The sequence below is a fragment of the Malus sylvestris genome, chromosome 10, assembly GCF_916048215.2.
Source record: "Malus sylvestris chromosome 10, drMalSylv7.2, whole genome shotgun sequence".
In the NCBI taxonomy this organism is placed as follows: domain Eukaryota; kingdom Viridiplantae; phylum Streptophyta; class Magnoliopsida; order Rosales; family Rosaceae; genus Malus; species Malus sylvestris.
Genome location: NC_062269.1, coordinates 43,070,197 through 43,082,262, shown reverse-complemented (window position 1 = coordinate 43,082,262; position 12,066 = coordinate 43,070,197). Strand labels below are relative to the sequence as shown.

At 40.3% G+C, this 12,066-nt stretch overlaps 1 protein-coding gene across 1 annotated transcript; it reads left to right on the top strand.

Annotated features, from left to right (window-relative positions):
- The first annotated feature begins 2,853 nt into the window (after positions 1-2,853).
- LOC126584601 (disease resistance protein RGA5-like) lies at positions 2,854-12,035 on the top strand. The gene is made up of 4 exons (XM_050248931.1): positions 2,854-3,008; positions 3,093-3,141; positions 11,317-11,449; positions 11,766-12,035. The coding sequence occupies exons 1-4, from the start codon at positions 2,854-2,856 to the stop codon at positions 11,903-11,905; spliced, it is 477 nt and encodes a 158-aa protein (XP_050104888.1). The 3' UTR covers positions 11,906-12,035.
- The last annotated feature ends 31 nt before the right edge of the window (positions 12,036-12,066 follow it).

The window sequence follows — 12,066 nt, the reverse complement described above, 5'->3', positions numbered from 1 at the left end:
TTGTAGAGGTCCTCAAATGATCAAATCCCTTGAATCATATATTCATCAACATCGAAATTTGCTCCTGCTTTCTTGTGGTTTAGTACGTTCGAAATTCTAATCCGGTACATTGATTTCTTTCGTTGATTTTTTTTTTTTTTTCACATCATAACATCATGTAAAATGTTATGTTTTCCAAATTTCAACAAAATTGAGATGTGACTCGACAAAATATTTGAAGGCCATAAAAGCCAAGTAAGCAACTTCGATATTGCGTATCTGGAGTCAAGTGAATTCATAGGGCCATTAGATCTTGGATATTGCTTAATATTCAAATGAAAAAGTTGAAAAAGTTGAAAAATTGAATTGTTATTGAGTGTTACTAAGCCCACTTCATTGTACTATTTTCTCACAAACATTATAACATCCCCCATCATAAAAAGTTAAAATTTATATACTATTTCTTCACCCACTATTATTTCTAAAATACCCTCTTATAATTAAAATTATAAACTTGTCTCCTAGAAAAAAGAATATAAACAAATAAATATATAAAACTAAAATTAAGGACATGATCTTGCTAACGAACTTATGAGTGCAGATATAATCCTTAAGTAATTGCCGTAGTGCCACCCACCAATTTATATTTGTGTCCTTGAGCAATCTGATATTATGATTTGAGGAACTTGGATTTGCTTAGGAAAGATAATGGTTCTAATCGGCTTTAATTGATTCGATATATAGTTTTTTATTCTTAGTTCAAAGGCTTATTATATTAGCACCCCAAATATTATTGAATACACATCACATACTTAATACACCCCACATTTACTTTTTCAATTAAAAGTTATATTTATACACCTCACGTACTCTCCCTTAATACCCTCACACCCCACACTCTCAACATACACCCCACATTTTTTTACCTACACTCCACTTCACTTTTTTTTTTTAATTTTTTACTCAATGAAACTGGATTGAAGAAGAATGTGGGGTTGATAGAACGCATCAATGAATCATTGGATTGAAGAATTTCATTGTATGTACAAAACAACCAATCATATGTGCATCTGCGAGAGCTTTTGGTATCATAGCCAAAGTGGCGAGTAGCTTGACTTGGACATTCCTCTCCTTCCCTTCCTGTTTGGGTGTAATTTGAGTTGTCATAACGAGAATCCGCAAGTTCTGAGTCCCCAAAATCGTCATAACAAGGCAGATTTGTTGATTTCATACGGAGATGAAGCTGTAGTGGTACGGTGAATGAAAATCAGGAGGCTATTGATCAATATCCCTGGGCTTTAAAGTTGTGATCAACGTGTTTGTAGTTTCATTGATTTAGGTTTTGTACCACAATAGAGGATGAGATTGGTTTTGAGAGTTGAAGAAAAATAATTGTAAGATATACATGTTAAAGTTGTGATTTGGGGTGTATTTAGATTTTTTATTGAACTTTATGAGGTTAAAATTGTCATTGCATATTAAATTTATAAGTGATTTAATATTGAATTTTAATGTAAAGTGTATTCAACATTATGTGGAGTATTAATAAAAAAAAAACTTAGTTCAAATCACAATTTCATTTTGGGAGGGAGGTTTTATCTTCAGTTTTTCTAGGTACTGGGTAGTACAGAGAGAAGAAGAGTGGTGGTGGTGGAGAGGCAACGTAGAAGAGAGACGGCAGGGACGGAGCCATAAATTTCTTCTAGTGGGGGCAACCGAAAACAACTAAGAAAACCTTATTATAGTATGGTTATATGCAATATGATATTAACGATGGTTTCAAATGATGATGTATCACAATTTCAATGTTACAAAAAATTCAATATAGTAGTGGAAAATGGCAAAGTGATGAGAAAAATATAAGTACATGATAGACGAGAGAGGATTTTTTCGGTTTGAATGACAGAACAAGAGCACTAATGCTCATATAATATTTGATATGGAGTATAAGTAGAATGAATGTATGTTGGATATTAGATACATATATTTTCTTCAAAAATAACCCGTATATATTATATAATTGTAGTCTGCAACTAAACAAATGAATTACTTAAGTGGGGGCATCAGCCCCCAGTGAACCTTAGTTGGCTCTGTCCATGAGGGACGGCCTGGTTGGGATGAAAGGCTTTCAGTTTTTTCTATTTTTTCAATTGGAGGATATTATTGAAATTTAAAGTACAAAAAATACCAATGGATGAACTTAGAAATTTGGTGGTCACATCTAGAAAAGCTCAACAAAAACACTTTATTTATATATTGCTTTATGTCCTTCTATATAATTTTACAATAGAGAAATGTGACATTAAAATTTTGATTAAAATGTGGGTGGGATAATAAGACACTGAAATGGGCATAGTAGCACTCTTGTTATTTTCCTACTCACTATTATTCCTAAAATAACCTCGAATATAGGGGTGAGTGCGGTTCGGTTTAGTGCGGTTTTGAGTGAAACCAAAACCAAAACCGCAAGTTTTTGCAGTTTGGTTAGGTGCGATTTTGAGGCTAAAACCGAATTGAAACCAAACCATTTGGTTTGGTTTTAAATGGTTTTGATGCGATTTCATTGTTTGAAAAATGTATTATGGTTACCTAGTTGTATCTCATTCATTTTCCTTTGATATACACTTTAATTATCTTCGACGGTGGAACTTTTCTTCTGTAGTTTATTTGAAATTTCTGCACAAACAAGAGTAACCATGACTAGAAAATCTTTCACAATAACAAACAGCTGAAATGGTGCAGCTCCTTTGTCTCTCGGTTGTTTTCCTCACAAGCTCCATAACCCTAGTTTGCTCTTCTCTCACCACCGTGAGCTCCGCCTCACATTCCTCTTAAAACCCCTTCATTTCTCTTACAAACCCTCATCTATCGGCAATGCCACTCTCTACCAAAAGCTTATTGATTTCGCTGACACGGTTGCTTAGAGCAGAGCACATGTGGAATAAGCTGTCATACCCTATGGTTGCTGCTTTCTTCACTTTGGATAGTTCAATGCTCAATCCTTCTAGCTTTGACAACCCTTGGATTAGGTACTCTTTTCTTCGCTCTTTAGCGGTTAGATTATCCGAATTCAGTTACTAGTTTGGCTTCTTTGACTTGTGTTTCTTCCAAAGCTGCGGTTTTGATTTATCACGAAACCTCTCCCCTCAGATTGAGCTAAATGTATGGACTCAATGAAATAATTAATTAGAATTTAACATTTAATAAATTTATTCGGTTTCAGATGGCTGGAACCGAAACCAAACCGGCTTTTCCTTCATTCAGTTCGGTTTCAAACTGAAACCAAAACCGTTTTGAAATCGCAAAACCAAACCGTTCGGTGCGGTTCGATTTGGTTAGTGTTTTGGTTTCAGTTTTTGGGTTCAAGTGCCCACCCCTACTCGAAAATTATATTTCCCCACCCACTATTATTCCTAAAAATTGAAATGTTATTTCCCCAACATTGAAGTCTCATCCGACGATAATCTACCAACAAATAGATGACCCTCCAAATGTTATGTTGTTGTGTGATTCTGCACTCTAATAACTACCATAAATATCTGATCATAATTAGTTAATAGCTTCTTACTCTTTAATTTGAAAAGCCATCCAAACTTTTTTGTTACAAAATTCCTTCTAACCTCATCTTTTATGTCTTTTTAGAGAATTCAGCTTACGTATTGTCCATTCCTTGCACAATCCAATGTAAGTCTATGGCTCATGTTACTTTTATGGGCTAAACCTATTATATTATATATCTTTCAAGGTAGGTCATTTTACAAATAGATAAATTTATAATTAAATTTTTTATTAAAAAGTGGATAGAGACATAAGACATTGAAGTTGAGAATAGCTCTAATTTAAAATGAGTTACTCAACTTTGAGAAGGCTCCGACTCAAACTCCAACATTACAAACCTTAAAAGAACAACTTTCATGACATGGGTACACCACCATATAGTATCTCGTGTCAATAACATGTCTTTATTTTATTAAAACGGAACGCCACCGTGGTGGTTTTAAGCCCATATAAATAGTTATAAAATTATGTTTTCAACCATTAGGGATTAGAAGTAATCTATCCCTTGGGCCACGTCAGTGATTGAGGCTATTTCTCTTTTAAACTACACATAATCTGAGTCATCCAATAAGTTAGAAACTTGCTTAGTTAGAGCCTAATCAATGAGTTATTCCCGTGAAAAATAAATACGCTGGTAGAAGTTGAATGGGAAAAGTCAAATATTGTAATAAGAAAAATTGTTGTTAACCATCACCATCAAGTCGTCTTGCATATATATATATGCAATATAGAGATAGCAAATCGCACAGCCATCAGGCATATTTCTGGTATGTACATGCCTTGTTGAAACGGTTTGATTAATTTGTCTGAGACTGTCAAAGCTAAAGGATAAAGCACAGCCATTATTGGCCTAGATATGTGCTAAACTAAAAGGTCAATGAAAAAGATAGAGACCAAGGATTAGGGTTAGCTTACCATACAAGAACCTTTTCGATGACGCGGTTGTACCTGCACTGCAGGAAATTTTCCAGAAATAACTGAGTGGGAGTGGGGTAGTCATAAGTCATGACGCGGCGTCAATGAGTCTGTGAGTTGGACTCACAACAGTTTCTTTCAACACAAATTAATCTTTGCAGCAAACTACTGCTGACATCTATTCTATTAAATTATAGCTATAAAAATATATGCATGTAATATTATTATCTTTGGCAAATTTGGCCTTGGCACTTGCAGATGACATTCTCGCACATCATAACGTGTTGCCTCGGAATATATGATGTGTCGGGTTTGGGACATTCCCGCCCATGGTGGCGGCGACGGTGGCGGTCCCCCTCCGCCGCCGCCGCCACCATGGGTGCGTTTTCAAAATTTTTTTTTTTTTTTAAATTTTTTCAAATGTTTTGAAATGTTTTGAAATGTTTTCAAACAAAACAAAAATGTTTTCGTTTTCAAAATTAAAAGGGGGACAAAATGGTTTTAATCGGGGTGGAAAAAATGTTTTGAAAAATAGAGACACGGGTTTCGGACAACCAATTCGGGTTCATGCCAGGGCGCTCAACCATGGAGGCAATCTATCTCTTACGAAGATTGATGGAAAGATATAGAGATGGGAAAAAGGATTTACACATGGTCTTTATAGATTTGGAAAAAGCGTATGATAGGGTCCCAAGAGACATTCTTTGGAGGATTTTAGAGAAGAAAGGAGTACGAGTAGCATATATCCAAGCTATAAAGGATATGTATGAAGGAGCAAAGACTGCCGTAAGAACTCATGAAGGACAAACCGAAAGCTTTCCCATAACTGTAGGATTACATCAAGGCTCATCCTTAAGTCCTTACCTTTTTGCGTTGGTAATGGATGAGTTAACAGGACATATTCAAGATGATATTCCTTGGTGTATGCTGTTCGCAGACGATATAGTGTTGATAGATGAAACTCAGGAAGGGGTAAATGCAAAGCTTAACCTTTGGAGAGAAGTGTTGGAATCTAAAGGTCTTCGCCTAAGCCGATCAAAGACAGAATATATGGAGTGCAAGTTCAGTGCAAATGGAGGCCAAAACGAGTTAGGGGTGAGGATCGGAGATCAAGAAATACCAAAGAGCGACCGTTTTCGTTACCTAGGATCTATCTTGCAAAAGAACGGAGAATTAGATGGAGATCTCAACCATAGAATACAAGCTGGATGGATGAAGTGGAAGAGTGCATCCGGCGTGTTATGTGACCGCCGTATGCCACTGAAGCTCAAGGGAAAATTTTATAGGACGGCAATAAGGCCGGCGATGCTGTATGGCACAGAATGTTGGGCGGTGAAACATCAACACGTACACAAAATGGGTGTAGCGGAGATGAGGATGCTTCGTTGGATGTGTGGGCACACGAGAAAGGATAAGATTAGGAATGAGGATATCCGGGGTAAAGTAGGAGTAGCCGAAATTGAAGGAAAGATGAGAGAAAATCGGTTACGGTGGTTTGGACATGTGCAAAGAAGGCCTACTGACGCTCCGATTAGAAGATGCGACTATGGGACAGAGGTTCAGGGCCGAAGGGGTAGAGGAAGACCTAGGAAAACTTTGGAAGAGACTCTAAGAAAAGACTTAGAGTACTTGGATCTAACGAAGGACATGACACAGGATCGAGCACAATGGCGTTCTAAGATTCATATAGCCGATCCCACTCAGTGACTTGGATTTTCCAAGTCTCCAACCGAGAAGTTTTCCTCACTCGGAAAATTAAGGGAACACTACCCCAACCTACATGCTCCACTCAGAAAGCTTCAACATACAAGCTTCAACAAAAGAAAATTCAAAGAACTTAGCGAAGAAGGCTTTGGTGTATTTAACACAATACGTTGAAATGAAGGAAAGCTTATTTATTGATATCCCCGATAAGCTACAAATATGTACATATACATGAGTCAAAATAAACACACAAGAGGGAGCCTTCACAAAGGTTGCTTAGGAGAAGTCTCAGCAGTCGGTAGAGCCCCAGAAAGAGAAGGCACCGGAGGGGGATCATTTGGAGCCTCAGTACTGGACAGAACCCTAGAAGGATGAGGCATCAGAGGTTGATCATTTGGAGCTTCATTACGCGGTACAGCCCCAGAAGACGAAGGCAATAAATGCCTTTGGAACAAACCCACAAATCTCTGATGATCAAGTAAAACCTGACCATCAGTTTCCTTCATCTGGTCAAGCTTCCTCTTCATGTTTGTAGCATAGTCATGTGCGAGCCGGTGCAACTGTTTATTCTCATGCTTGAGCCCTCTAATCTCCTGTTTGAGACTCATCACTTCAGCCGCCAATGATTCAACTTGGCGGGTTCGAGCAAATAGGCGTTGGGCCATATTAGACACAGAACCTGCACACTGAACACTGAGAGCCAGCGAATCCTTAACAGCTAACTCATCAGACCGTTTGGAAAGTAGTCTGTTATCTTTGGGAGTGAGAAGGTTCCTGGCCACCACCGCAGCGGTCATATCATTCTTCATCACGGAATCCCCAACGGTAAGAGGACCAGTAGGGGAGACGAAGGATGGGCGCCATATGTTGTCTGGAGAAGGCGGGGCTGCCTCTTCAACAAGGTTCAAGTCAAAACGACGGTCGGAGGGGCCAGACATTTTCAAAGGTGTTGAAGAGAGAAGAGGTCGGACAAATCAAGATCTTAGAAGTGCAAGAATGAAGCTTCTACTGGTGGAGATTCAAGTGTGCTTTGGAACTTAATGTCAGCCCCTATAAAAATCTGCACTCGACGGAGCTTCAGAAATCGAAGAGGCGCCTGCTCAGAAATCGAAGAGGCGTTTGCTTTCTCAAAAGCTGGGCTGCTTAGAGATCACGAGGGTTGATCTCAGAAATCGAAGAGGCGTTTGCTTTCTCAAAAGTTGGGCTGCTCAAAGACCTCGAAGGCTGATCTCAGAAATCGAAGAGGCGCTCGCTTTCTCAAAAGCTGGGCTCCCCAGAGACCACGAGGGCCAATCTCAGAAATCGAAGAGGCACCTACTTTTCCAGCCTTGTCAGCACCTGTCACACGCACACTCAGCTTTGCGGAAATTATGGGCATTCTGTCGAAGACTTCTGGGGAAGTAGAAAACACATGAATCTTACTGTTCAATCACCCACTTCCCACACGCAACAATAGCTCATGGGTACCACAGATAACTTTGCCAAAGTTCTCTGCCAAAGTTGAGCACGTGAAGCTTGCAGCTTCCACTACATCGCTCTGACCAAGAAGGGTAAAAGAATAGCAAAGAAACAGCACTAACAAAGTTTAGACCCATAAATTTTGAAGGTCTAGCTACCATATTATTACCCACAAGGGTAAAGGAATAGTACCACTGCTGGATAATTGGAAAGTCCCTGTGTGTCAACCTATGTGCTTCGTGGCAAGGTAGACTAGCAAACATGCCCAACCTTTACTCACATTCGAGAAAACACTCCCAATAAGATTGCTTGCTCCAAAATCGAAGAGGCACCGTCCTCCGAATCTCGAGAGCCAGACTCCCAACATGACTACTTTCATAAAAATCGAAGAGAGGGTAAAGGAACAGTACCATTGCTGGATAATTGGAAAGTCCCTGTGTGTCAACCTCTGTGCTTCGTGGCAAGGTAGACTAGCAAACATGCCAACCTTTACTCACATTCGAGAAAATACTCCCAACAAGATTGCTTGCTCCAAAATTGAAGAGGCACCGCCCTCCGAATCTCGAGAGCCAGACTCCCAACATGATTACTTTCTCAAAAATCGAAGAGACACTGCTCCCCGAATCTTCGAGAGCCAGACCCCCAGCATGATTGCTTTCTCAAAAATCGATGAGGCATCGTTCTCCGAATCAATCGAAGAGGCGCTCGCTTTTCTCAAAAGCTGGGCTGCTTAGAGACCACGAGGGCCGATCTCAGAAATCGAAGAGGCACCTACTTTTCTAGCCTTGTCAGCACCTGTCACACACACACTCAGCTTTGCAGAAATTATGGGCATTCTGTCGAAGACTTCTGGTGAAGTAGAAAGCACATGAATCTTACTGTTCAATCACCCACTTCCCACACGCAACAATAGCTCATGGGTACCACAGATAACTTTGCCAAAGTTCTCTGCCAAAGTTGAGCACGTGAAGCTTGCAACTCCCACTACATCGCTCTGACCAAGAAAGGTAAAAGAATAGCAAAGAAACAGCACTAACAAAGTTTAGACACATAAATTTTGAAGGTCTAGCTACCATATTATTACCCACAAGGGTAAAGGAACAGTACCACTGCTGGATAATTGGAAAGTCCCTGTTTGTCAACCTATGTGCTTCGTGGCAAGGTAGACTAGCAAACATGCCCAACCTTTACTCACATTCGAGAAAACACTCCCAACAAGATTGCTTGCTCAAAAATCGAAGAGACACCGTCCTCCGAATCTCGAGAGCCAGACTCCCAACATGACTACTTTCTCAAAATCGAAGAGAGGGTAAAGGAACAGTACCATTGCTGGATAATTGGAAAGTCCCTGTGTGTCAACCTTTGTGCTTCGTGGCAAGGTAGACTAGCAAACATGCCCAACCTTTACTCACATTCGAGACAACACTCCCAACAGATTGCTTGCTCCAAAATCGAAGAGGCACCGCCCTCCGAATCTCGAGAGCCAAACTCCCAACATGATTATTTTCTCAAAAATCGAAGAGACACTGCTCTCCGAATCTCGAGAGCCAGACCCCCAGCATGATTGCTTTCTCAAAAATCGAAAAGGCATCGTTCTCCGAATCTCGAGAGCCAGATAGCACAGACCACTTTTTCAAAGTGCTCTGACAGAGTTAAAACATGTGAAACTGGCAGCTCCCACTACCGTGCTATGACCAAGCAGGGTAAAGGAATAGCATTACTACTTCTTAGGGAGACTCCTATATATGTCGACCTCCATCCCCAACAGACAGGCAGACCTGCAAAAATGCTCAACCCTTCATCATATCTGAGAGGGCACTCCCAACGAAGCCTTTCGAAATATTCAGCTTTCCTTCCCCCCGATAATACCTCTGCAAACAAGCTATACTAGAGCAAGAATATCTCATATCATCAGGGTTAAAAACAAGAGTATCCCATATCATGCTTTTTCCCTGTCTTTTCCTTTGGCCTTGTTTTTACCTGCAAGACAAGGAGAAAGAGAGCAATCAACCAGCACTTGGAATCAAGCTTCCAGCCAGGAACTGACTGCCTGGAACCCCTTACCTGATTACTTACCTGGCATTGCTCTCGAGTACTCATCTTCAACATCTTATATTTCCAGGGAAGATTCCGCATCTGCTTGAGGAACAGATAGGGCAAGTGCGAAGGATACAAGGAAGCATGTGGAGACAAGCGTAACAGCACACGTGCCGATACATCCATTACTCTGTCAAAAGCAAAAGTATCCCATATCAGCAGGGTGGAACGTACTCTAGATTTGATGGACTTGTTTTGACCCTCAAATTCTTCAGTCGGCCTTATACTCTGGAGGAAACCAGAAAACCCTCCAGCTCAGTTCAAGAATAAGCCTGTGGAAAGTTACTTCTTCAAAAGCAAAAGTATCTCATATCATCTCTTCTCATTTTTCTTCTCTTTATCCTTCATGCTGCTGCAAGATGGGGAGAAGGTGAACAATCAGTCGGAGCTCTGATTGCTTACCTTGTCTGTCACCTCTTTCAGCAGACCCCCTAGCTCGGCGACTTGGGGGACTCCTACTACATGGTTTGTATCGCGCTTGACCAAGCCTGAAACTACAAGTAAGCTTCAAGTGAAATTGATACATTACCTTGTGCATCTCCACCAGTTAAAGATACCACCCCTGAATGGAGGAAGAGTACTTCCAGAGAAGATGCCACATCTACCTATGAGACAGATAAGGCAAGTCAAGACGACACCACACTCCGATACTTAGAAGTTTCGTGATTACGAGATCATTCTCCCACAATATTTCCTAATGTCATTTGTACTAAATCATTCACTTGTACTCACTAAAGGAGAGCTTGAACCTATGTACTTGTGTAAACCCTTCACAATTAATGAGAACTCTTCTATTCCGTGGACGTAGCCAATCTGGGTGAACCACGTACATCTTGTGTTTGCTTTCCTATCTCTATCCATTTATATACTTATCCACGCTAATGACCGGAGCAATCTAGCGAAGATCACAAAAAGCGACCGTTTTCGCTACCTAGGATCTATCTTGCAAGAGAACGGAGAATTAGATGGAGATCTCAACCATAGAATACGAGCTGGATGGATGAAGTGTAAGAATGCATCCGGCGTGTTGTGTGACCGTCGTAGGCCACTGAAGCTCAAGGGAAAATTTTATAGGACGGCAATAAGGCCAGCGATGTTGTATGGCACAGAATGTTGGGCGGTGAAGCATCAACACGTACACAAAATGGGTGTAGCGGAGATGAGGATGCTTCGTGGGATGTGTGGGCACACGAGAAAGGATAAGATTGGGAATGAGGATATCCGAGGTAAAGTAGGAGTAGCCGAAATTGTAGGAAAGATGAGAGAAAATCGGCTCCGGTGATTTGGACATGTGCAAAGAAGGCCGAATGACGCTCCGGTTCGAAGATGTGACTACGGGACAGAGGTTCAGGGCCGAAGGGGTAGAGGAAGACCTAGGAAAACTTTGGAAGAGACTCTAAGAAAAGACTTAGAGTACTGGGATCTAATGGAGGACATGACACAAAACCGAGCGCAATGGCGTTCTAGGATTCATATAGCCGACCCCACTTAGTGGGAAAAGGCTTTGTTGTTGTTGTTGTTGTTGTTGTCACTTAATTTAAAGTAGAGTTTCTTCCTACAATAAATTACATTTCTAGCTATATATATACATAAATTATATCTCAGCGGCCTTCCCTCCCCCAATTACATACCCAATCGATTTGTTTTTTATTTTTGCAGCGTAAGATTGTGATGAAGGTACCGATGAATTGCCGGAAATGCCAAACAAAGGCGCTCAAAATTGCTGCTAAAGTAGATGGTACTTATGTTTGCTTGCTAGCTAGCTAGTTTATTAATTTGGTACTTTGGTATCTCATAGACTCGATATCATATTTGATAACTGATATTGAACGACTCTTGCTGTTGTACGTGTCTATTGTATGCTCCGGCAGCCCATCACATTCATTTACTGATTATATTAATTATATGCAGTTTTACTAAATTAGCTGAAGAACATCCGGTTTGATTGATATTAAATTGTAAAATTAATTAACTAAGGTTATATTAATTTATTGTGATTAATGATATATTATTGACATGGCATGGGATAGATCATGGATACATGCAATATGCAGGTGTGAGGTCTGTGGCGTTGGGAGAGGAAAAAGACAGAGTGGTGGTGATTGGGGAGGGAGTGGACGCCATTAAGTTGGTCAAGAGCTTACGGAAGAAATTCAAGGCCGCCGACATTATCACCGTCGCAGAAGTCAAGTGAGTAAGTGCTCATCCAAGAGCCTACCTAGGACGTCCTATCTCGCTGCTAATTAATTAAGCTAAGCTAATGATGATCAATTAATATCCATATACATTATAAATTACTCGTTAATTTAATTAAGTACTTCATACATGTGGGATGACACTGAGATGCATTTATAT